The following is a 22,846-nucleotide window of genomic DNA, read 5'->3' as shown; positions in this document are numbered from 1 at the left end:
TCAAAATACCAGTGGAAATATACTGCTCAGCAAATATAAGAAGGGTTTGATTGCTGTAATGCCAATGAAGATTTTTTCATATTTTCAATATTTTTCCATATATTTAGAAGGGTTTGTATATTTTTTGACATTCCATTTTTTCAAATACAATTTGTATAAACACAGTATAACGTTTTTCCAAATTGATGCTCCTTTTTTGGTTTTTTTATTGCCTTGTGGTATATTCCTGTCTCATTTCCTGTCAAAAAAATATTGTGATTGAATAAAATAATGTTTAATCTAAATCTGCCAGCAGCAGTTTTGGGCTTAACGGAATGTGTTTATCTGCACTGGCTGGATGTGGTCTAAACTTTGAAGACGTTAGTTATGGGAGGTCCTTCTCTTTTTAAAGATTCGGCTCTTTGGGCTTGGTTGTTGCTCTGTGCACTTGGCTTGAACCTCTGCACTCGCTGTCCTTCCCTTCCTTGTTTCACATAATGTTGTAATGCGATTGGCCTCATTGTTGAAATAAAGTCCCGCCTTTGCCTGCATGGATTCTGAGAGGAGCTGAGTAGTAGCGGCTGCTGAATTGACCTTCTCACGCTATAGTCTGGTTCACTACAAAGAGTGGATGCTAATAGCTGGCTCTGTCACCAGAGACGCATCACTAATAGATTTAAGAGTTTAGTCTAAATGTCTAAATGAGGTCTATTTGTAGCCTTAACTTTAAAATCACGTTTTAAGTGGCCCGATGAAATTACTTAAAGGTGTCTTTAATGTTACAACTCCTGTAAATGATTTAAGGCACATCTGCCAAACAGAAAGATGTTTCTCATGCAGCTATTAGAGTTCAGGCTGAAGAATAAAAGAGGCTACAGAAACAAATAGGCAAAATAGTTTTATTAGACAATTTCTTACATTAAAGTCTAGTGCGGCAGAGGTGGTGTGTTACACCACGTAAAAAAAGAGCAGAAGCAGAGCTGACTGGACATTGTAGGTACCATGTGATCATTAAAGTAGTGAAAAAATAACCCATTTCCCTTATTGCATGGGATACACAAGTGCAGGTTCTTTAGTGAGCAAGGTCTTGTGTCAACCTAATCTGTTTAGCTGTTTACACTAGTGCTTCAGAAGCATGAAACAGTGCAGGTCTCCTTTCAAGTAGTAGAAGTCCTAAAAGGATAATCTCTCTATTCAACAAGTGGTAGCAGCAGAAGCAAACAGGAAAAAGTAAAGAAGATAGATGGCAAATAAGCAAGACAGCAAACAAGACTGAACTTTGAACTGCTGGGTCACATCAAAGAGTTAAAAATTGACCATCATTGTGTAACTCAGACACCATCATAGCCTTGACATACAGTCTTTCTTGGTTTATAGGACATTGTCAGATATGTGTCTTTCTATTCTATTAGGATTTCTGCCAATCCAGCTAGTTTGCTTATTTTGCTTGATTGTGTACAGGTCTGTTGGTGGGGTTGCTCCAAAAAGCACCAATGGATTTACCAGATGTGGAGCATGACCCAGTTTAAATGTATATTTTTGATCCAGATCTGGATCAGGGATTTTTTTTTTATTTGGCGAAATGAAGTCTCACACCGCTCTGGCTTATTTCTATAGTGCTGATTGATTTGTGTCCCTAGCTGGGGAAAGTTGCTATCAGTTTGACTAAAAAAGTAGCCGGAATTTATTTCCACAGCCAATAAAAGCCTAAAACTCAAAGCAAACACAGATGTTAGTTTATAACGCAATCTCCTCTTATCTTTATCCTAACCCACAGGGATCTTTAAATGAAAACATTCTTCTTTTCCTGTTCTGAACCTCCTTGTGCTTTTTGGCTGATTACATAGGAAGAAAGGGGATCAGTATTCAATAATTAATTCTCATTTAACTTCATAGGGCCTGCTTTTACTGTTCACATTGATCAGAGATTCACATTGACTGCCCGGGGACGACCAGATTAACGGAAAAAAAAAGAGGCAAAGAACAACACTCAGAAAACGTCTAAATACTCTCTGAGACACATGCTGGGTAAACTGCTTTAACATACAGTGCCTTTAACAAGTATTCACTTTTTATCACGTTTCAACCACAAATGTATTTTATTGAGATTTTACGTGACAGACCAGCACAAAGTAGTGCATATTTCTAAAGTGAAAGGGAATTTAAATATGTTTTTTATAAAAAGAAATCTGAAAAGTGTGGTGTGCATTTGTATTAAATAAAAATCTAATAAAAACTAGATGCTGAGGAGCACAGCAAACAGATTATGAATACTGTTGTGTTAAAGTTATTCACTCTTAGGTTATAAAAGAGTATCATAAGCTTTGAACAGCCTACAGAACTCTGTTTGATCCATAATTTGAAAATTGAAAGAGTATGGTATAACTGCAAACCTACCAAGACATCCACCTGAATTGACAGCCCAGTCAAAGAGAGCATTCATCACAGAATCAGGCTAGAAGCTCAAAGTAAATATGGAGGAGCTGCAGAGATTCACAGCCAAGATTGGAAAAGCTTTCGACAGGACAACTATTGATTGTACATTCCACAAATTTGGCCATGAAATGACAAGACGAAAGCAACTGTTGAAAGAGCCATAAAAAGTTATATTTAAACTTCGCCATAAGTCATGAAGGGGAGACTGGGAAGCTAGTGTTAGAATGGCCCAGTCAAAATTCATTGTTAAATCCAATATAGAATCTGTTGTAAAGCTTGAAAATTGCTATTCAAAGACAGCCTTCACCTGATCTGACTGATCTTGTGCTGTTTGGCAGAAATTTAAGTCTCTAGATTTGCAGATCTGGTAAACACACCCAAAAGACGTGTGGCTCTAATTGCATTGAAATGTGGTTCTACAAAGTGTTTAACACAAATGCACAGATATAAAATTTTAGAAAGTGTTGCAAACCATGCATTGTTTTCCATCCACATTACAATTAGATTACAGCGTACCATTGTGTGTTGCACTGTAAAAAAAACAAAAAATCCCAACAAAATACACTAAAGTGGAACTAAATCTGATGTAAAAGTATAACTAGCGATGCCTGAAGCCGGTGCTGCCAAGGCAGTGGAGGACAGGATGGGTCCAGTTTCTGATAAAGTGATGTTAGCAGCAACATTGCTAACATGGGCTGCAACATGACTAACTATAAAATATTCGAGGGGTATGAATACTTTGCGAGCCCCTGCAGGGTAACTTTTTGGGTTTAACTGGAGAAAACGCTCAGATATGTGGCTGTAATTCTTTGTTATAAAAATAAGGTTTTAGACTACGTCAGTTAGCTAATTATTCCCATTTTATCAGCAGTTTTTAAAATTATTTTCCTGTATCTTCTGTTTGTTTGTGTGGCTGTCAGGTTCAGTTTGAGGAATGGCAGTTCAAGGGGAAATTATGCAACCTCCTCTGCCACAGCAGCGGTAATATACAGGTGGAGGTTGATGTATCACTGCAACTTTTGCCTTTGTTTTTGTATGTAATAACAGGAGCACTTATGTATGCCGTTTAAGATTCAACCACCAACAGCACTGAGACAGCAATGGGACTACAACCATGAATATTTCAGTCCCCGAGGGACACTTTTAGACACAGGGTTGGCTCTCAATCATCCTTCAGGTACACACTTGGGATGCAGCATGCTGTTTGTGTGTCTGCGTTGACCTGAGAGCCATGTGTGCGGGTGTGTGTTCTCTAACTAGCCATTCCATTTCCCTCCTCCCTGCTGAGTGAAGGTGGAGAATGTGGATCGGTGGATCTTGATGTCGACACCAGGGGATAGCAAGGCTCTTACAAACACACACAAACACCTGTGCTGCACACACACTTAATTTTGCCTGTTCCATTTCTTCTACATTGACCTCCAGAGACAAAAGCAATAATAAGGCCATATGTCTCTGCAAGGTCCTGAATGGCTACAGGCCCCTGTGGGCTGCATGCGTGCTGCATTAGCATGACATCCTGTCAGCGCTGATGGACAGAGACGGGAGACCCAAGTGAGTCACAGTTTCCAATTTGTTTAGGTGCTGTTGACCTCACGGGGCATTTACACTCATAAAACTATGCATACATAAATACATACTCAACAGAAACAACAACAAAAAAAGCAACAAACATAACCTTCCCCAGAGGCCATCCATCGTTTCCTGTAGACAGAACACAAATAAGTAGATAACAGAAAGATTTGCTCCAAGTTGTTTTAGAAGAGGTAGTATTTTAAAAATAAATCCTGTGGATAGCTGGATTTAAATCTGCTATTGAACAAACAGCATCATGAAGACCAAAGAGCACAGCAGACAGGTCAGGGAGAAAGTTGTGGACAAGTTTAAAGCTGGGTTGGGGTATAAACCAACATCCCAGGTCGAATATCACACAGAGCTCTGTTCAGTCACTGTTTAGATCACCCTGAACGCACCACCCCGACCAAGACACAAGTTAAAGGGAAAAGTCAAAAACTAAGTAATTAGATAAGGTAATACCAATTTCAGAAGACAGATGTTAAAATTAAACCCAGTAAAATCCAACATAATTCATCTGATCACAGTTGATGGGAACATGAATGAGCAAAATACACGGCAATCCTGGAGGAAACTTGTTAGAATCTGCAAAAGACTTGAGACTAAATGGAAGTTAAGTTCCCAGAAGGACAGTGACCCAAAATGTAAAGCTAGAGCTACAAGATAGTTTGGATTAAAGCATGCTTGTTTCGGAATGACCCAGTCATAGTCCGTGCTTAAGTCCATTTTAGAATCTGTGGCAAGACTTGGAAATGGAGGATGTGCATCTGTGACTCTAAAGAAAGGTGGTTCTACAAATGATTGACTCAGGCAAGGCTGCGTACAAATGCACTCCACATTTTTTTGAAAACCTTGTATCGTTGTCCTTCCACTTCACAGCAATGCTCTATTTTGCGTTGGTCTATCACATCAAATCCTTATAAAAAAGTTGAAATGTAATGAAATGTGGAAAGGTTCTAGGAGTGAGAATGCTGTTGCACTGGTTTCCATACTACTATGTACTGTACATGTATGTGTGTGTTAGGCAGCTAATTTCAAAGCCAGAGCTTGGAAAGAAGACCTGGATCATCAGATAATCTTTGTGTTTCTTATCCACACACTGTAGACATTTTCATCCCCTTTAAAGTAGTGTTTTCCTGTGCCAGGAAGTAAACATTATTGCATTTCTTAATGGGCATAATGAAAGTGTCTATGTAATAAATTCATTAGAAGGCGAGCAAGCCATTCCAGGGTGCTTCTGGGTGTCAAGAGCTTCTGTATCTCCTCCAAGAATCTCTGATGAAAGTATATTTAGTCAGGCTATCAATAGATGCTTTTCCCTGAGCAATTCCGTGTTTTCCTTTGTATTTGCTTTTGTTTGTTAACCAATCAACGTGTAGTAGGACAGTCAAATGACTGGCTAAATCCTTGAAAAGGCGTTTTGTTCATATGAAGCAAAGAACGAAAGTCAGTGAGTAACATCTCACTTTATTTCGTTTTAATTTTTTATTTCATTCTTATAAAACTGTTAATTGTGATCTTTCTTTATTAAATACATTAAAAGATACGAGTTTGTGTCTTACTTGTTTTTCTGTCATGAACTAAAATAAAGGACAAATGTGTTTTTTTGTTAATTGGATTTAAATAAATGTTTTAGATTGAAGTTTCTAAATATTATGGAGCTCATAAAGGGACAAGGAAAGACAAAAATAAAAATACTTTCTCATGTGCACCAGATACATTCTCCAATTCATTGTGTAACTCACAGAGTGTTTCAGGCTACTGTGTAAATACCTGACCTAATTGTGCTACATTTCTAGTTTGGGCTGTGATACAATGACATTGCTGTGTTGCTTGCCAGATGTCATGTTGTTATGTTGTTTAAGAACAACACCTAAAACAAATCTTGAAGTCCTGTGGTCTAAGGATCTGGTGCACATGTGGAAGTGAATAAAAATGATAGCAGGTTACTTTGCTGTATGGGGATAGTGACCCTAATGCCAAACCAACACTATGTATAAAGTGATTTACAAAAATATCAATACCCCTTGAACCTTTTCCACATTTTGTCCTGTTACAACCATAAACGTCAGTATATTTTATTGAGATGTTATGTAAAAGCTCTACACAAAGTAATGCATGATTGTGAGGGGAAAAAAAGGAGAAATGTTTTTCCAAATTGTTTACAAATTAAAATCTGAAAACATTTACTTTGCATCTGCGTTTAGCGCTCTGACTAAAGCACCTTTGCTGAAATTACATTTGCATGTTTCTTGAGTTAATGTCTCTAGCAGCTTTGCAATTTCGCAATGATGAACCATTTTGCGTTGGTCTATCACCTTAAATCCAAATAAAATCCATATAAAATAAAATCCACATAAAATACAGTAATGAGGCCCAATGAGGAAGGGTTTAAGAATGTGAAAACATTTGCACTACATTGAATGTCTTGGTAATTCACCTTTCAGATCAACCAAAGAGCTCTACCTGTTCAGCTCACATTAAAGAATATCAGTTTTACTCAGTAAAAACACAGCCAGAGATTACAATCAGTCATGAGGTGAAGGAATTCATCCAGGATTAGAGTGGCTGTTTTCTTAAAGTCTTCCTGCCTAATTAACCTGAGCTACCCCACTTACCATCCCCTGGGAGTCAATCTGGAACCACTTAAGTTAACAACACGTGTCTGCTAAACTGAGACAGTTGTTGCTGGATGACATTAATGCAATAAGGGACATTTTAAAACTTAACATTTCCCTGCAACGTGGATGTTAATGTCAGAGTCAAGACCAACTAATAACAGCTGTTATGACTTGATGCTCAGTCGAACACTGTGATGAGCATGTAAATATACCACATAGCTTTGTTTCAGCAGGATGCAAGCAACTTTGACATGCCGTTGGTATGCAGATAAGGAGCTACTGCAGATAACAGGAATGGTATATAAATCAGACAATATAAAACCCTGATCTCCATGTAGCCTGTAGCTTGATAAAAATAGACACAGATTACTCTCCTCTCCAGTCTTCATCCCATCAGGGCTTTCAGGGCCTTGGCTCAAGGTTAGTGCATGTCTGAAACATCTAATATTTCATTAACATTCCCATTTTTCTTTACCCTATGTCTTCATTATAGTGAGGGTTAATTAAATATATTGATTAGACAAAAGGGTGACTCATATTTCATAGGTCATATCTATATATCATTGGTGATCAACCCTTCTGTTAACATTTTAACCACATTTAACCATGGGATGTCATAAATCGATAAGCTTGTAGTTTTGTTCAGCATATTTTCTTGTTCAGATTGTTTTTGACTCCCCAGGCCAACTGTAAATTCTGTCTTTTCTCGATATTTTTACTTTTTTATATAATCTTTGCATACTTTGCATGAAAACGGCACCCTGGAGAACATTACCACTGTTGCACATTCACGGCTCAAACGTCTTTTTTCCTTTTCTTGACTCAATGCAGCTAGATGCCTGCATGAAAACTGTAGGCATCTGATGCATATTGTATGCAACTATATGCATACTGCACACTATGTAACGATGATACAGTTCTGATGCTTATGGATCCTATGTTGATCCTTTAGGTAATGAACATAAAAACAGTGTCTAATGCCTTCTCAATTATTCCGTACAGCGCATTGCAAAGGTTTTCATTCCCCTTTGAAGTTGTAGACATTTTGTCACGTTGCAACCAGTGTAATCAGTATGTTTTATTAACATTTTATCAGAATCAGAATCAGCTTTATTGCCAAGTTCATCCATACAAACAAGGAATTTGACTCCGGTACACTTTGCTCTTTGGCTTTGTTGTTGTATTACAGAATATACATATTTACAATGTACAATATACACATATATAATAAAAAGGTGCATTTGCAACATCTGTATGCTGTTGTTTTGTACTCTATTGAATGTTCAACAGAGAAACAGCCTGGTGGAAGAAACTGTCTCTGTGGCGGCTGGTTTTAGCGAACAGTGCTCTGTAGCGGAGGACCTGAAGGTAAAGCTCTGAACAGTTTATGTGCAGTTTATGTGACAGACCTACACAAAGTAGCATCATTGTGAAGGGGAAGGAAAATCATACATGGTTTCCTAAAAAGTTGACAAAAATTAGTATCAGGATCAGGATTTTCAGAAGGCCATTGTCCCTGACGCTCACACTCATGTTCATATCCAAAATGAGAGCGTGCTCTAAAGCACGCTTGATCTCTTCAGGCTCCACAGGTAGCTGTCTGATGTGTCCTGCTCTATGTGGGTCCTCGTGGGCCTAGATCACATGGAGCTCCTGTGGACTCACTTATTAAAGGCTGCAGCTCAAAAGAGGCTCAGTGCCTTACATCTTTACTGTGTTTGTGTGTGTGCTTTCAGTGCTGGGCCTTAAGCAATGAATGACTCAATAAATAAGCAATACAATTATTTTGGAGTTTAGAATTGGAATACAGCTGCTTTTAAAATTCAGCATGAAGCCAGTCAGTGACATAGGAGATCACACCAATCATGACTATGGAGCTCACATTGTTTACACCTAAGGAGAACCAGCAAAGGAGATTTTTTCAAGTACTCTGCTTAGTGTTTAGATGTTAGTCTTCGCATAGATTTATCCAAGGCTGCAGAATTGCAAACACATGCAGGGGTCTCCCTACCCTTTGCACAGTTCTATATTTTCAATATAGACTCATTTAGATTTTTTTCCTCTAATAAAATAGCAAGATTTTGAGATGTTTAACTGTACTGCGTGGTGAAGAGAGAAACTTGGGTGCTCATCTAGCCTTGTTTTTCCAGGTGTTTTAATTATGTCTCTGACTGCAGATTTGAATATGATTAGATGAATACCTATTTTCCTGTTGCCATTTCCTGACTTGTAAAAATCCGCACACATCTCCCTTACTTGAATGATACGTTTTCTTCTATGTCACATTTATACCCAGGAAAAACAGGAATTATTAAAATCTTCTATGCATTCTACTTAAAAACATGTACACTTGCATCAGGTAAATTTCTTCAAAAGGAATTTTTAAGGGTACCAATAGTTGTGGTGATTTTACAAACCATTTTTTACACCATGTGGAATTTTTAATCTGTTGAATAAATGTAGGCAAATAAAGGTTGACTTTTTCAAGATTTGTTTTGTGTGAGATTCTGCAATAAAAGATGAATCTTTAATATTTTTTTACAAGTCTTTGGCAGGAGTGCTAGTAAATACAGAGAGCACTGCACATGAACAAAAGAGGAACAAAAATTTGAAACCAACATTTTCCATGAAAATTCCTCAAGTCACACAGGAAAATGTCTAATAGCTATTTTTTTTCACTGTTTCTTATTGAAATAAATGAAACAATTCACATAAAGGTAATGGGACTTAATTTAACAAATTTACATTTCTGAATTAAATATTTTCCACATAATAAAGCTATTTATCATACATTCTTAATGTTTATTTGCGCGTTTCAACCCAAACATTACAAGGCTGTTTTTTCAGATAGAAATAATAAAATGTTTAGATTACAGCCAACAAACAGACAACCTCAAATAAATGTCCCAAACTCTCACTATGTCTATCTCTCAGAGTCACTTTGGGCTAAACGCCCCTTTTTTTAATTGCATCTCATTCATTTTATTGGGGAGTGGAACAAAAATAGAAGCTGTCCATATTCAGAGCATAATTTCTATTACTGCCACTCACTGGTACATTTGTTCAAAGTGTCTCCTTTGTGTGTAAGAGCTTGATGGGTTCAGTTGGCTTTAGTTGGTCCTGTAATCTGTGATCCGTCAGCAGGCAAAGTCATTTTAAGTGATCCCCAATCTGGCAGTCGGGACGCTAGAACCAATCTGTTGGTGTGAGCACCTTGACCTTTCCAAATCTGTAGCAACTCTGAAGGTCATATATCATGTCACCAACTTTAGACACATTAGAAACTCTCTTACTGTTGATGGATAAAGCACATATTTAAATGTTATGATTGCTTCACATTTTCTGTACTGTATTACAAGCAGGGGCCAGGCAACAGTTCTCAGACCTCTTGATTTATTATATAAAAGTACCCTTAATATTAATAATGACAAAACCTGTAAGTGTCACCACTGTGGTATACTTGGTAGACATATTTTGAATTTTAAAAACATAATTAAGTATAAAATCGATTACCTTTTAAAAGTAATTCATAATGGTAGTCCTTCATTTTGACAAAAAACAATCTGCTCTAAAGAAGCAACAGAAGCGCCTAGATATGCCTCAGAGGGAGAATGTAGCATCCCAGGACATAGATTAAACTATCATTGGAATACGGTACCAGCTGACCTAATCTCATGTACCAACTATTTGTTTTTCTCTTCCTTGACAAAGCATTGGATTCTTTCACAGCAAATTGCACACATTTACATGTATCTGCTGTTGTCTGAGTGAATATGTGTGTCTGCGTTTTGCCTGAGTAGGTTTATGAAAAGCGGAAATCCCTATCACTGTATTTGATGCATGATGTGTTAATAAGGACTTTTTTGAAAAGGACAGATACAAAGATTGTTGCAGAAGAACCCTGTCATGGGGACAAGTCCTGAAGATCTTGAAACCTATCTGTATCTATCTACCCATCCACTGTAATTTGCATGCGTAAAATAAGTTTCTGCGGGTAAGGCAACAGACCTGTCAGTAGCCCAGGGGTCCATATCTTTGGAATCCAGCCCAGCCCACAGATATAAACATTTTAGCTTGAGTTTTTTTTAAATGTCAGCAGCTTTATGGGCTATAGACTAATGTAGCTGTTATCTACATATATATTTATTTCCTAAGCTTTTTGTGTTAACTGAAAATATACCCTAGAATACACTATAACCTGCCCTTTGCTAGTTTTTCCCTGTCGTTCAGTCTTTTGTAGTCTTTGTCCAGCTTCTATAGCACATGAAGCAGATATTTTCTCTCTTAACACTGTCTCTTCCTAAGTTGGTCTTCTGCAAACTATGAGTCATCCATCCAAAGCCGATACAGTATGTTGGTGTGTGTATACGTCCACGCGCTACCTTAAAGTCACATGCAGCGGAGACATACAGTATATTTTTACATTGCTGCATTGCAGCGACAGAGTTTGTAATCTAGCTCAGCTCCACTTTAATATATAAGAGCAAAAAAGGCATTTAGAACGCTGTAAAAAGAGGAAAACAGCAAAAAGAGAATCACATGCATGCGACTGATGATTCATTATGTCTGTAACTAAAAACTAAAAATTCCCTCAGCCACTGATTAGTTTGGAAACAGTTGGCGAGCAAGGCGCAGCGTATAGCTGTGATGGAGCTGCATGACGTTCTATTAGTGGCTCATCTTAGTTGTTTTTACATTTTCTCTCCTACTGGAATTATGGGGGGCTCTGACATGTGATGGAGGATCAAACGACAAATAAAAGCTACATCAGTGGTAGAGGGCTACAAAAAAGAGCAACCTCATCCACTGTACATTCACAGCATGCATCAGCCTTTGCCAAGGCACAGGTTAATGCATGGCCAAATGAGTCGTGTTGGACACGCTGCTCGTAGGTTAGATGTTCACATTGATCTGAGAGTGGAAGACTTAGTGAAAGTTGGTAAACATTCAGGCATGGAATTAAGAAAAAATCTCCTTTTGCTCTCTTTTTCTCTGTCTGTCTCCCTTTCTTGGGTGAGATTACTGTTCCCATGGCAACACAGCTGATTGCATAAAAATTGCTGTGGTTGTGGGTGCCATGGCAACATGTTAAATGACATTATACAGCGTTTAGAACCTCAGGTGGGCTCACAGCTACAGTAGCAACAGGTTGGACCTCCGGAGCCTCTGCCCACACCCACCCTGATCATTTTTGTCCTCTATTCAAAACCGAGATTTTTCCTAGGAGGCTAATCCCATGTTACACACGCATTACAGCACTCGGGGTGTCGCTAGCCAGCCTGCATGCTGCAATAGGCATTTCATGGAGGCTTGGGTCGTATTATTGACTCGCTCAAAGCATTTAGCCCGCTTGGGTCTGTGTGTACATGTGTATTAAAGAGGGCAAGTTGCTCTATAAATAAAATCAAAGACACAATGGATAGAGGCACTGACTGTTTTAGTGGGCTGTACTTGTGATAAAATCTTGGGCAGATTTCAGCCTCATCTGTTCTCTGCATTCACTCGTGAATAGATTTATTGTCTTTGTTGGACATGATGATGGGTGAAATTGAAAGGTCTGCACACACACACGCACGCTTCTTACTGCTTGCATTCAAGATATTTATTTCTCCGATGGATTGTTTCAGAAGCATAGCATCTCCATGGTGATGGCAGCCCACAGATCAGAATGAGAAAGTGGGAGAGAAGGAGGCAGCTGAGAATGAAAGCCATGATTCCCGCTTATCTTTCGCTGCTCTACACTTGTTGACACATATGCCGTATATACTGATATGGATTCACCAGGCAGTTAATACACTCTCTCTCTCTCTGTGTTTCCATGCTTCCACCTCTCAGTTCTAGTTGCTTGTCACTCTGTCTTTACTCCCACCAGTTCTCCTCTTCCTCCTCAGTCTATCAGGTGGCATACGCTTCAAACTGGGTCACCTTTGTAGTGGTCCTAGTCCTGTGCTTTGAATGCCAAAAATGTCAAGGCTACTACTAAAACTGATTAAAAAAAAGAAGAAAAGGCTAAGCTGTGTTCCATTTCCTAGTGCTATCCATACGTCTACACCTGCCTTGATCTCTTGACATTTAATTTGAAGTACTACTTAAATATTTCACTTTGAAATGGAATAATGGTTAGTGAGCCAACAATAGATATCAGCTTACAACATTAGAATAATGACAATAATGTCAAACACAATGGAAAAGACCAATTTAGACGTTAATATGGTTGTTGATGTACAAAAATATTTTTAAAAGAGATTCCTACAGGCAGGCCAGTCTAGTACCAGCGCTCTTTTACTATGAAGCCAGGCTGTTGTGCAGAATGTGGCTTGGCATTGTCTTGCTGAAATAAGGAGGAGGTTCCTGAACAAGATATTGCTTGGCCGGCAGCACATGTTGCTCTAAAACCTGTATGTACCTTTCAGCATTAATGGTTCATTCAGAGATGTGCAAGTTACCTATGCCAAGGTCACTAATACACCCCATACAATCACTGATGCTGGCTTTTGAAGTTAGCATTGATAACAACCCAGATAGTCCTTTTCCTCTTTGGCCCAGAGGACACGAAAGCAATGATTTCCAAAAACAATTTGAAATGTGGACTATGGTGAAGTGGTGAACCTCACCCTACCCTTGCTTGTGAATGACTGATCCTTTCAGGGATGCTCCTTTTATATCAAATCATGACACTCGCCTGTTTCCAGTTAACCTGTTCATCTTTGAAATGTTGCGAACAGATGTTTTTGACAATTCCTCATCTTTGCTAGTCTTTTGCTGCAGTTGTCCCAGGCTTTGTTGGAACGGGTTACTAGCATCAAATATAAAATGAGTGAATATTTGCAAAAAACAATAAAGTTTGTCAGTTTGAACATTAAATATCTTGTCTTCATAGTGTATTTAATTGCATTTAGGATGAACGGGATTTTCAAATCATTGTATTCTGTTTTTATTTACATTTTACACAATTTCCCAACCTTATTGGAATTTGGGATGTTGATGGATTTCATATCTCAGAAATAAATGTGTTTTTGTTTCCTATGTGAGTATAAACCTCAGAACAAAAGCAAAAAATCAGTAAAATTATGCAAATGGTTAAAGAAGGGCATTAAATACCTCCTTAAACACATATATGAGAGACACATAAAAATACTAAGATAAAAAGCAAAGAGAAGAAAGAATAATATCAGAATCACCTTCTTCTGATATGACTCCATCAGAGAGAGAAGCTGGCTCTGTTTGACAACCTGGAGGGCACTCTGAGCAGATGACTTGTCCAACACAGGTTTAGAACAAAGAGAAATACATTATTCAGACTAGCACCTGGATGTCTTCTCTATCCCTGCCTGACAGAGGGAGATCTTTGTGTCTACAAACAAGAAGCAAAATTTCTGCCATTCCACCCTACTAGACATTCTTTTCTCAATCACACACAAAAGATCTGATTAAAATTTCCTTTCCTAGTAATTACGCTGGCAAGAAGATGAATGCCTAGCGGTGAGTATTCATAGCACTGAGTCATACTCTTTGACACTTAAGTGATTGTGCTATGGCTGCCAGTTTTAGAAATATCTTGTGTTTGAGGTACTTTCTTATGTCAGCTTTCGAAGAAATAACGGAGTGAATTGTTAGTGTGCCTTAGTTTGGGGAACAGCTGCTCTATACACACACTCAAAATGTGTAGCGCTTAAAAGTAAGTCGATGTTGGTGTTTAAAGTATCGTATACAGACCTTACAACAGCTAAGTAAAAAATACAACCCAATTCCTGGATTGACTAAGACAAAATCAGGGTAAATCACTTATGTCATATTTCTTTAAAAAAGTGTTTTGAAAAAATAAGCCATAACCTGCATTCCTTCAAGTAATTAGGGATGCACCAATATAAAAATAAATAGATATGATACTTATGGTCAATAATATTATTATTAAGAATATTTATTGATGTTTTAAATATTTCCCTTCCTTTTCGACAACATAAAAAAAACACAGCTGACATCTCTTCTATTATACAGTTAAACATCTCACCATCCTGGGCTGCATCATTGTCACATGGCCAAACAAATACCACATGGCCATCCTCCTCCGCTCCCAAAACACATACATAAACAGCAACAAGGTGGGAATAAACATCAGTTGTCAATATCAGCCCAGTTTTATTCATGGGACCGAGGCTAATATGTTAAAAAAAATGATCAACTTCATTCCTACAGCTGATATTTTGGTTAAATTAATGATTTTCTCTTTTAGTATAATTCTGCATTTAAATGATTTTAGGTCCTATATATCATTAGGTCCTATATTTAAGACTTTCAGGAATTGTGAAAATAACTCGTACTCGTACTCGTTGTCTTCCACTTCATCCGAGACAGGGTCGCGGGGGCAGCAGACTCAGTAGAGACACCCAGACATCCCTCTCCCCAGACACCTCCTCCAGCTCCTCCGGGGGGAGCCCAAGGCATTCCCAGGTCAGCCGAGAGACATAGTCCCTCCAGCGTGTCCTGGGTCGTCCCCTGGGCCTCCTCCCGGTGGAACGTGCCTGGAACACCTCCCGAGGAAGGCATCCAGGAGGCATCCGGTATAGATGCCCAAGCCACCTCAACTGGCTCCTCTCGATGTGGAGGAGCAGCAGCTCTACTCCGAGCTCCTCCCAGATGGCCGAGCTCCTCACCCTATGTCTAAGGGAGTGCCCGGCCACCCTACGGAGGAAGCTCATTTCAGCCGCTTGTATCCGGGATCTCGTTCTTTCGGTCATGACCCAAAGTTCATGGCCATAGGTGAGGGTAGGAACATTGACCGACTGGTAAATCGAGAGCTTCGCTTTTCGGTTCAGCTCTCTCTTCACCACAACGGACCGGCACAGCGCCCCCATTACTGCGGCAGCCACACCGATCTGCCTGTCGATCTCCCACTCCATTCTTCCCTCACTCGTGAACAAGACCCCGAGATACTTGAACTCCTCCACTTGAGGCAGGAACTCCCCTCCAACCTGAAGAGGACAAGCCACCTTTTTCCAGTCGAGAACCATGGCCTCGGACTTGGAGCAGCTGATCTTCATCCCAGCCGCTTCACACTCGGCTGCGAACTGTCCCAGCGCATTCTGTAGGTCTTGGCTAGAGGGGGCCAGCAAGACCACGTCATCTGCAATAAGAAGAGACGAAATCCACTGGTCCCCAAACCAGATCCCCTTGGCTGCACTTAGAAATCCTGTCCATAAAAGTTATGAACAGGACCGGTGACAAATGGGCAGACCTGCCGGAGTCCAACGTGTACCGGGAACAGGTCCGACTTAGTGCTGGCAATGCAGACCAAACTCCTGCTCCGCTCGTACAGGGACCGGATGGCCCCTAATAAAGGGACCCCGATTCCATACTCCTGGAGCACCCCCCACAGGGCATCACAAGGGACACAGTCGAATGCCTTCTCCAGGTCCACAAAACACATGTAAACCGGTTGGGCAAACTCCCATGAAACCTCGAGCACCCTGTAGAGGGTATAGAGCTGGTCCAGTGTTCCACGGCCGGGACAAAAACCACACTGCTCCTCCTGAAGCCGAGGTTCGACTATCAGTCGGACTCTCCTCTCCAATGCCCTGGCGTAGGCCTTACCAGGGAGGCTGAGGAGTGTGATCCCCCTGTAGTTGGAACACACCCTCCGGTCACCCTTCTTATGAAGGGGGACCACCACCCCAGTCTGCCAGTCCAGAGGCACTGTCCCCGACCGCCACGCAATGTTGAAGAGGCGTGTCAACCATGACAGCCCTACAACATCCAGACACTTGAGGTACTCAGGGCGGATCTCATCCACCCCCGAAGCCTTGCCACCGCGGAGCTTTTTAACCACCTCGGTGACTTCAGCCTGGGTGATGAAAGAGTCCAACCCCGAGTCCCCAGCCTCTGTTTCCACCACGGAATGCGTGATGGCAGGATTGAGGAGATCCTCGAAGTACTCCTTCCACCGCCTGATAATGTCCTCAGTCGAGGTCAGCAGTCTCCCGCCCCCACTATAAACAGTGTTGGCGAAGCACTGCTTCCCCCTCCTGAGGCGCCGGACGGTTTGCCAGAATCGCTTCGAGGTCAACCGGTAGTCCTTCTCCATGGCCTCACCGAACTCCTCCCAGGCCCGAGTTTTTGCCTCTGCCACAGCCCGGCCGCAGCACGCTTGGCCTCACGGCACCCGTCAGCCGCCTCAGGAGTCCCACAAGCCAACCACAGCCGATAGGACTCCTTCTTCAGCTTGACAGCATCCCTTACTGCCGGTGTCCACCACCGGGTTCTGGGATTGCCGCCGCAACAGGCACCGCAGACCTTACGGCCGCTGCTACGGGCAGCAGCATCGACAATAGATGCGGAGAACATGGTCAACTCGGACTCTATGTCTCCAACATCCCCCGGGATCTGGTCGAAGCTCTCCCGGAGGTGGGAGTTGAATACATCCCTGGCCGAGGGCTCCGCCAGGCGTTCCCACTATGACCCTCACTATGCGCTTGGGCCTGCCAAGTCTGTCCGGCTTTCTCCTCCTCCAGCGGATCCAACTCACCACCAGGTGGTGATCAGTGGACAGCTCTGCCCCTCTCTTCACCCGAGTGTCCAAAACATGCGGCCGAAGGTCTGATGATACGACAACAAAGTCGATCATCGACCTCCTGCCTAGGGTGTCCTGGTGCCAAATGCACTGATGGACACCCTTATGTTTGAACATGGTGTTTGTTATGGACAATCCGTGACTAGCACAGAAGTCCAATAACAAAACACCACTCGGATTCAGATCGGGGAGGCCATTCCTCCCAATCACGCCTCTCCAGGTGTCACTGTCGTTCCCCACGTGGGCGATGAAGTCCCCCAGCAGAATAATGGAGTCCCCAGGAGGGGCACTATCCAGCACCCCCGACAGGGATGCCAAGAAGGCCGGGTACTCCGCACTACCACTCGGCACGTAGGCTGAAATGATAGTCAGAGACCTATCCCCAACCCGAAGGCGCAGGGATACGATCCTCTCATCCATTGGGGTAAACCCCAACATGAGACGGCTGAGCTGGGGGGCAACAAGCAAACCCACACCAGCCCGCCACCTCTCCCCTTGGGCCACTCCAGAGTAGAAGAGAGTCCAACCCCTCTCAAGGAGATGGGTTCCAGAGCCCACGCTGTGCATGGAGACGAGCCCGACTATTTCTAGTCGATATTTCTCGACCTCCCGCAAAAGCTCAGGCTCCTTCCCCCCCAGCGAGGTGACATTCCACGTCCCTAGAGCCAGCCTAAGCATCCAGGGATCGGGCCGCTGAGGTCTCCACCTTCGTCCGCCTGCAAATCCTCTTTGCACCGGTCCCTCATGGTTCCCCCTGCAGGTGGTGGGCCCACTGGGGGATGGCCTTGCGTCTCTCGTTCGGGCTTGGCCCGGCCGGGTCCCGCGAGGAGCAACCCGGCCACCAGGCGCTCTCCAATGAGTCCCGACCCCCGGCATGGCTCCAGGGTGGGACCCCGGTGGGACCCCCGGCTCCGCCGTACCGATATCGATATTTTGTTCTTCATGAGGGATTCTTGAACCACTCTTTGTCTGACCCATCACCTAGACCCTGTTTGCCATGGGAGACCCTACCAGGGGCATTTAAGCACCAGACAACATAGCCTTTAGGATCATTTGAGCACTCAAACCCCTCCACCACGTTAAGGTGGCGGTTCAAGGAGGGGAGGAACACTTCTGGGTCGCACAAATTAAACCGCTGGTGTATTGGTGCAATGATGATTATGTTTCAAGATGGAAAAATATGGAAATAGGTTGGAAAGGAATGGAAATCAGAGATCTAGTTGCACATAAAGGCTTATTAGGCAAACTAAGTAATGAGCTAGATTTAATAACCAGGAATACAATTGAAATATGGAACACTGTAGTTGACAGTTATAGATTATATAGATTAGAGAAAGAAACGAAGAGTCTGAGCTGGTTTGTTTGGGACCCGAGGTTTAGACGGGGGTTTATGATAAAGGGTTCAAGCATTGGGCAGATAGGGGGATTACAGCGACATGCAAAATGCTAGAACAAGATAGGCTGCTGAGTTTTGAGAACTTGAAGACAAAATTTGGACTGGGTGATCATGATCAATATCGATATTTACAGATAAGAGACTACTATGAGAAAGAGGTAAAAACTAAAATAAGTACAATAATTGGAATATTTCAGAAGGCTTACGAGGGGAAGAAATGTAGAGCTATTTCGGTACTGTATCAGGGGTTGATGGGAGGCAGGGAAACATCTACTGTATATATTAAAGAAAAATTGGAAAAAGAAATGCAAGAACATATAAGTGAGGAAGAATGGTTTAAAATCTGTAAAACGCAGTGTACAGCCACTTGCTCCAAAGTTTGGAGAGAATTCAATTGGAAAAATATAATCAGATTTTTTATAACCCCAAAGATTAGAAAGAGGATGGCAACCAGCTCTCAGCCGTGCTGGAGACTCTGCGGTCAGATGGATGTAGGCCGTACTCACATATTTTGGTCCTGCCTAAGGTTAATTGGATACTGGGATAACATGTGTTATTTTGAAAAAAAAATACTCGGATATGGAATACCCAGATCATGTAAGACTCTATTTGGGGTGTCTTACACACGACATAATTCAAAAAGAAGATAAATACTTGGTAAAAATCTTGCTTTCTGCAACTAAGAAAGCCATCACAAGATTATGGTACAAAGACGAACCACCAACTGTGGAGCGGTGGCTGGGCATTGTGGAGGAGATTTGTGTGATAGAAAGACTCACTTATAAACTGAGACTGCAAGAAGACCAGTTTGTTGAAAAATGGGAAAAATGGAATGATTATAAAAACATGGATGATACCACCTTCACCACAAGCCAAAATGAACATTGATACGGAACAAATGAATATGAATGTATATATGTTGATACCTCTCAACTGTAACTGTTTTAAGAAATGTTCAATAAAAAATAAGTAAAAGAAAACAACAAGATGAGCATATCGGCCTAATCTCAACGTAACAGTGGCAACTTTCTGCGTAGCGGCCCACTATGCTGGAATGCACTGCTCAGAATCCTGGATGCTAGAAACCTACAGCAGAACTGACAGCAAGAGCTACTTTCTGATTAATTCAGCTAGTTATTTGACCACAGACAGTAAGATACTTAAATATGTGGGGAAAAGATTCAACAAGACAATAAAATTGCAAAAGTAATGATCCACAATATTAGGAAAATGATTATATGACTTTGTCATATTGTGTCTAGAACCAGTTCAAAGGGAGTTTTTCCTCTCCGCTGTCGCTACATGCATGCTCAGTATGAAGGATTGCTGCCAAGTCAACGCCAGTGACTGTCCACTGTCTCTACATGCTCATCCGGGAGGAGTGAATGCTGCAAGTCACTGACTGGATGCAATCTGCTGGGTTTCCTTAGACAGAAAAACTTTTTATCCAATTTGAATAAATAACTAACTCTGACTGCACTGTTCAGTGGTTAGGATTAAGTGGAATGTATGTACCTGACTGTTGTGAAGTGCCTTTAGACATGTGTTGTGAATTGGCGCTATATAAATAAAAACTGAATTGAGGTTGGCAGGTCGGTATGCTGTGCGGGCGAGCTTTTCTGGTTGGTGAATGTTGTTGGATGGTGGACAGGCAGAGCATGGATAACGAGGAGCGATTCTGCAATCTGGTCCGGGAGATCCAGGGAAACCCTCGTGCTGTGGTAAATTCATCAAAGTATTTGCCAGGTGGGAAGAGACTGAACCACAGCAGGTAAATCAGGGCGGAGGTTCACTGACAGCTCACAGGAAACAAGACAGAGCCTTAAAGTGGAATCCAGGGCAGGGGTCAGCTGTCAGCAACCTTAGGAAGAACAGAGCAGACGTTAAACAACCAACTGGTCAGAACAATGGCAAGAACAGCAGGGTTTGTAGGTCAGATTACCACTCAGAACAAGTCGACAATCCAACACCTCCTTCAAGGTCTCAGCAGCTTTTGAAGCTTCTCAGGTGATTGCTCTGATGAGAAGTAGCTGTGCGGCTGCACCTGTCTGTTGCTTCCTGGTGGAGAGAATGAGATACAGCACCCACACAACACACAAACCTGCACTCAGCTCCGTGGCCTGACAGACTTGCGATAAACAAACAAACAAATAGTTTTTTAGCCTGTCTATAACATCTTTATTACCAATTATCAAAGTGTAAATGCTGCACATAGCCGGCTCTAGCAGGTAAAAGGCTAATTACATCTTAAGGGAACAAAAATGTTCTCTGCTATGAACTCATCATAACACAACCCATTCACATTTTAACATTAAAATACGGCATCATTTTGCCATCTCAGCATTTATGTGACAACTTGTGTAGAGTGAAGTCTGACCTGGTTCTCTATAGTTCAGAAGGCCAGTATGTGAAGATTGAAGAGGCTCTTTCTAGTTTCTTTCATAACCCAAACAACCTGGGTCACAGTTTTAGACCCAGTGTTTGGTCAAAACTCCACACTTTGTCCCAACAGCATAAACTTATAATTTGTGTTAAAGAAATAACCAGAAGATTCTAGTGTGTAAAGGTAAATAATATACAGTACACAGATCAGGATATATGAAGATGTCCTACAGTTACCAGGATGTAGTGATGGATCCTTTGAACTTATGAAGTTGAGTTTTTGTAGACCAGGCTTCCTTTCCACAGACGCCAAATTGATTGCATCAGATTAATATGTGGGTAGTTTAGAGCGTTTTAAACTTGTCAGATTTTTTATTCTGTTCTTTTAGCTTTTTGTTGTCCTATTTATTTAAAAGAAATAGTAAAAATATAAACCTCCAAAATACAGTTTTACACATCTAAGAATTGAACTCTTTATTTTCCAGGTATGTCATGAATGTGACATTTGAAGGGCGAAACCTGTCATTTAGCGAAAAAGGACATCAGATGTTCCCCAAGCTGGTCATAATACTTCTTGACAAGGACCGACAATGGGACAGGGTAAATGTCTTCTCTTCTTCATTCCACCCTGCTGACTTTTTTCCCGTCTCTGCATTCGGCTTCTTATGTGATGAGCCTGCCACAACTGAGTTTTGGAGTGTCTCCCCCTGCCACTTGAAAGCAATGTTTTGCAGTTGACTGTGCATCACACAGCTCTCCCTCTGCAGGTTGGAAAGTGGGAAAGAGGCTCGTTGACGATGAGGTACCATGTGTGGCCTCGTTTCGAGTTGTACTCTGACGTGGAGGAGCGGGAGGATCACCTGTCCATCGTGACTCTTGAGGAGGCACCGTTTGTCATTGTGGAGGACGTGGACCCACTCAGTGGGACCTGCATGAGGAACACTGTACCGTGTCGCAAACAGCTAAAACTCAGGTGAGGGTTTTCATTTCACTGCTTCAACTATAAATGAACAGAAAACTGTTTGTTGTAAAAAGTATACATATCCCATTTACCTTTTCACATCGTTTCATGTTACAACCACAAACGTCACTGTATTTTATTGGGGTTTTATGTGGCAGACCAACACAATGTAGTGTGTGATTGTGAAGTGAATGGAAAATCATAAATAGTTTCAATTTTTGCATTACAGCTGCAAGTCTTTAAGGAATGTCTTTATCGCTTCTGTGCATCTTGATTTTATTCCATTCTAATTTACAAAATAGCTCAAGTGCAGTTAAACTGAATGGAGCTCATCTTTGAACATAAATTTTCATGTCTACCCAAAGATAACGGGTTGGATTTAGGTCTGGGCTCAGACTGGGGCGTTTCAGCAAACGAATATGCTTTGATCTAAACCACTCCATGGTAGCTGCGGCGGTATGCTTTAGGCAGTTGTCCTGCTTGAAGGTGAACCTTCATCCCAGTGTGAAGTCTTTTGCAGCCTCCAACAGGCTTTATTTCAGGATTACCCTGTATTTAGTTCTGTCCATCTCCCCTTCAACTTAGACCAGCTTCTCTCTCCATGCTGAAGAAAGGTATCCCCACAGCTTGTTGCTGCCAACACCATGTTTGTTAACTTTTCCCTTCACATAGAGTTTTGCATGTTGGCCAAAATTGTTACATTTTATTTCCTCTTCATGACTTAAGCCAAATGCAAACAACAACTTCTTTATATTTTTAATCATTTACTAATGACTTCAAAATGCAATTTGTTGCACTGCATTTTATTTCAGGGTATTGGAGTAAATGGGGCTTAACAAAGTTTTGTGCCACATTTTTAGATTTTATTTGTAAAAAAGTTAGATTTTTTCCTCCATCACATCCCAATTATGAGCTACGTTGTGTTGGCT

The 22,846-nt window shown here is 41.4% G+C and overlaps 1 protein-coding gene across 2 annotated transcripts in view; it reads left to right on the top strand.

Annotated features, from left to right (window-relative positions):
* grin2bb (glutamate receptor, ionotropic, N-methyl D-aspartate 2B, genome duplicate b) overlaps positions 1-22,846 on the top strand; it is a 188,222-nt gene that overhangs the window by 130,927 nt on the left and 34,449 nt on the right. For both annotated transcript variants that reach the window (XM_047365950.1, XM_047365949.1), the window contains exons 7-8: positions 21,442-21,556; positions 21,724-21,929. In XM_047365950.1, the coding sequence (XP_047221906.1) occupies positions 21,442-21,556; positions 21,724-21,929 (321 nt within the window). The remainder of the gene's footprint in view (positions 1-21,441; positions 21,557-21,723; positions 21,930-22,846) is intronic.

Source organism: Girardinichthys multiradiatus, chromosome 5 (genome assembly GCF_021462225.1).
Source record: "Girardinichthys multiradiatus isolate DD_20200921_A chromosome 5, DD_fGirMul_XY1, whole genome shotgun sequence".
Taxonomy (NCBI): Eukaryota; Metazoa; Chordata; class Actinopteri; order Cyprinodontiformes; family Goodeidae; genus Girardinichthys; species Girardinichthys multiradiatus.
This window is presented reverse-complemented; position numbering and strand designations above follow the sequence as displayed.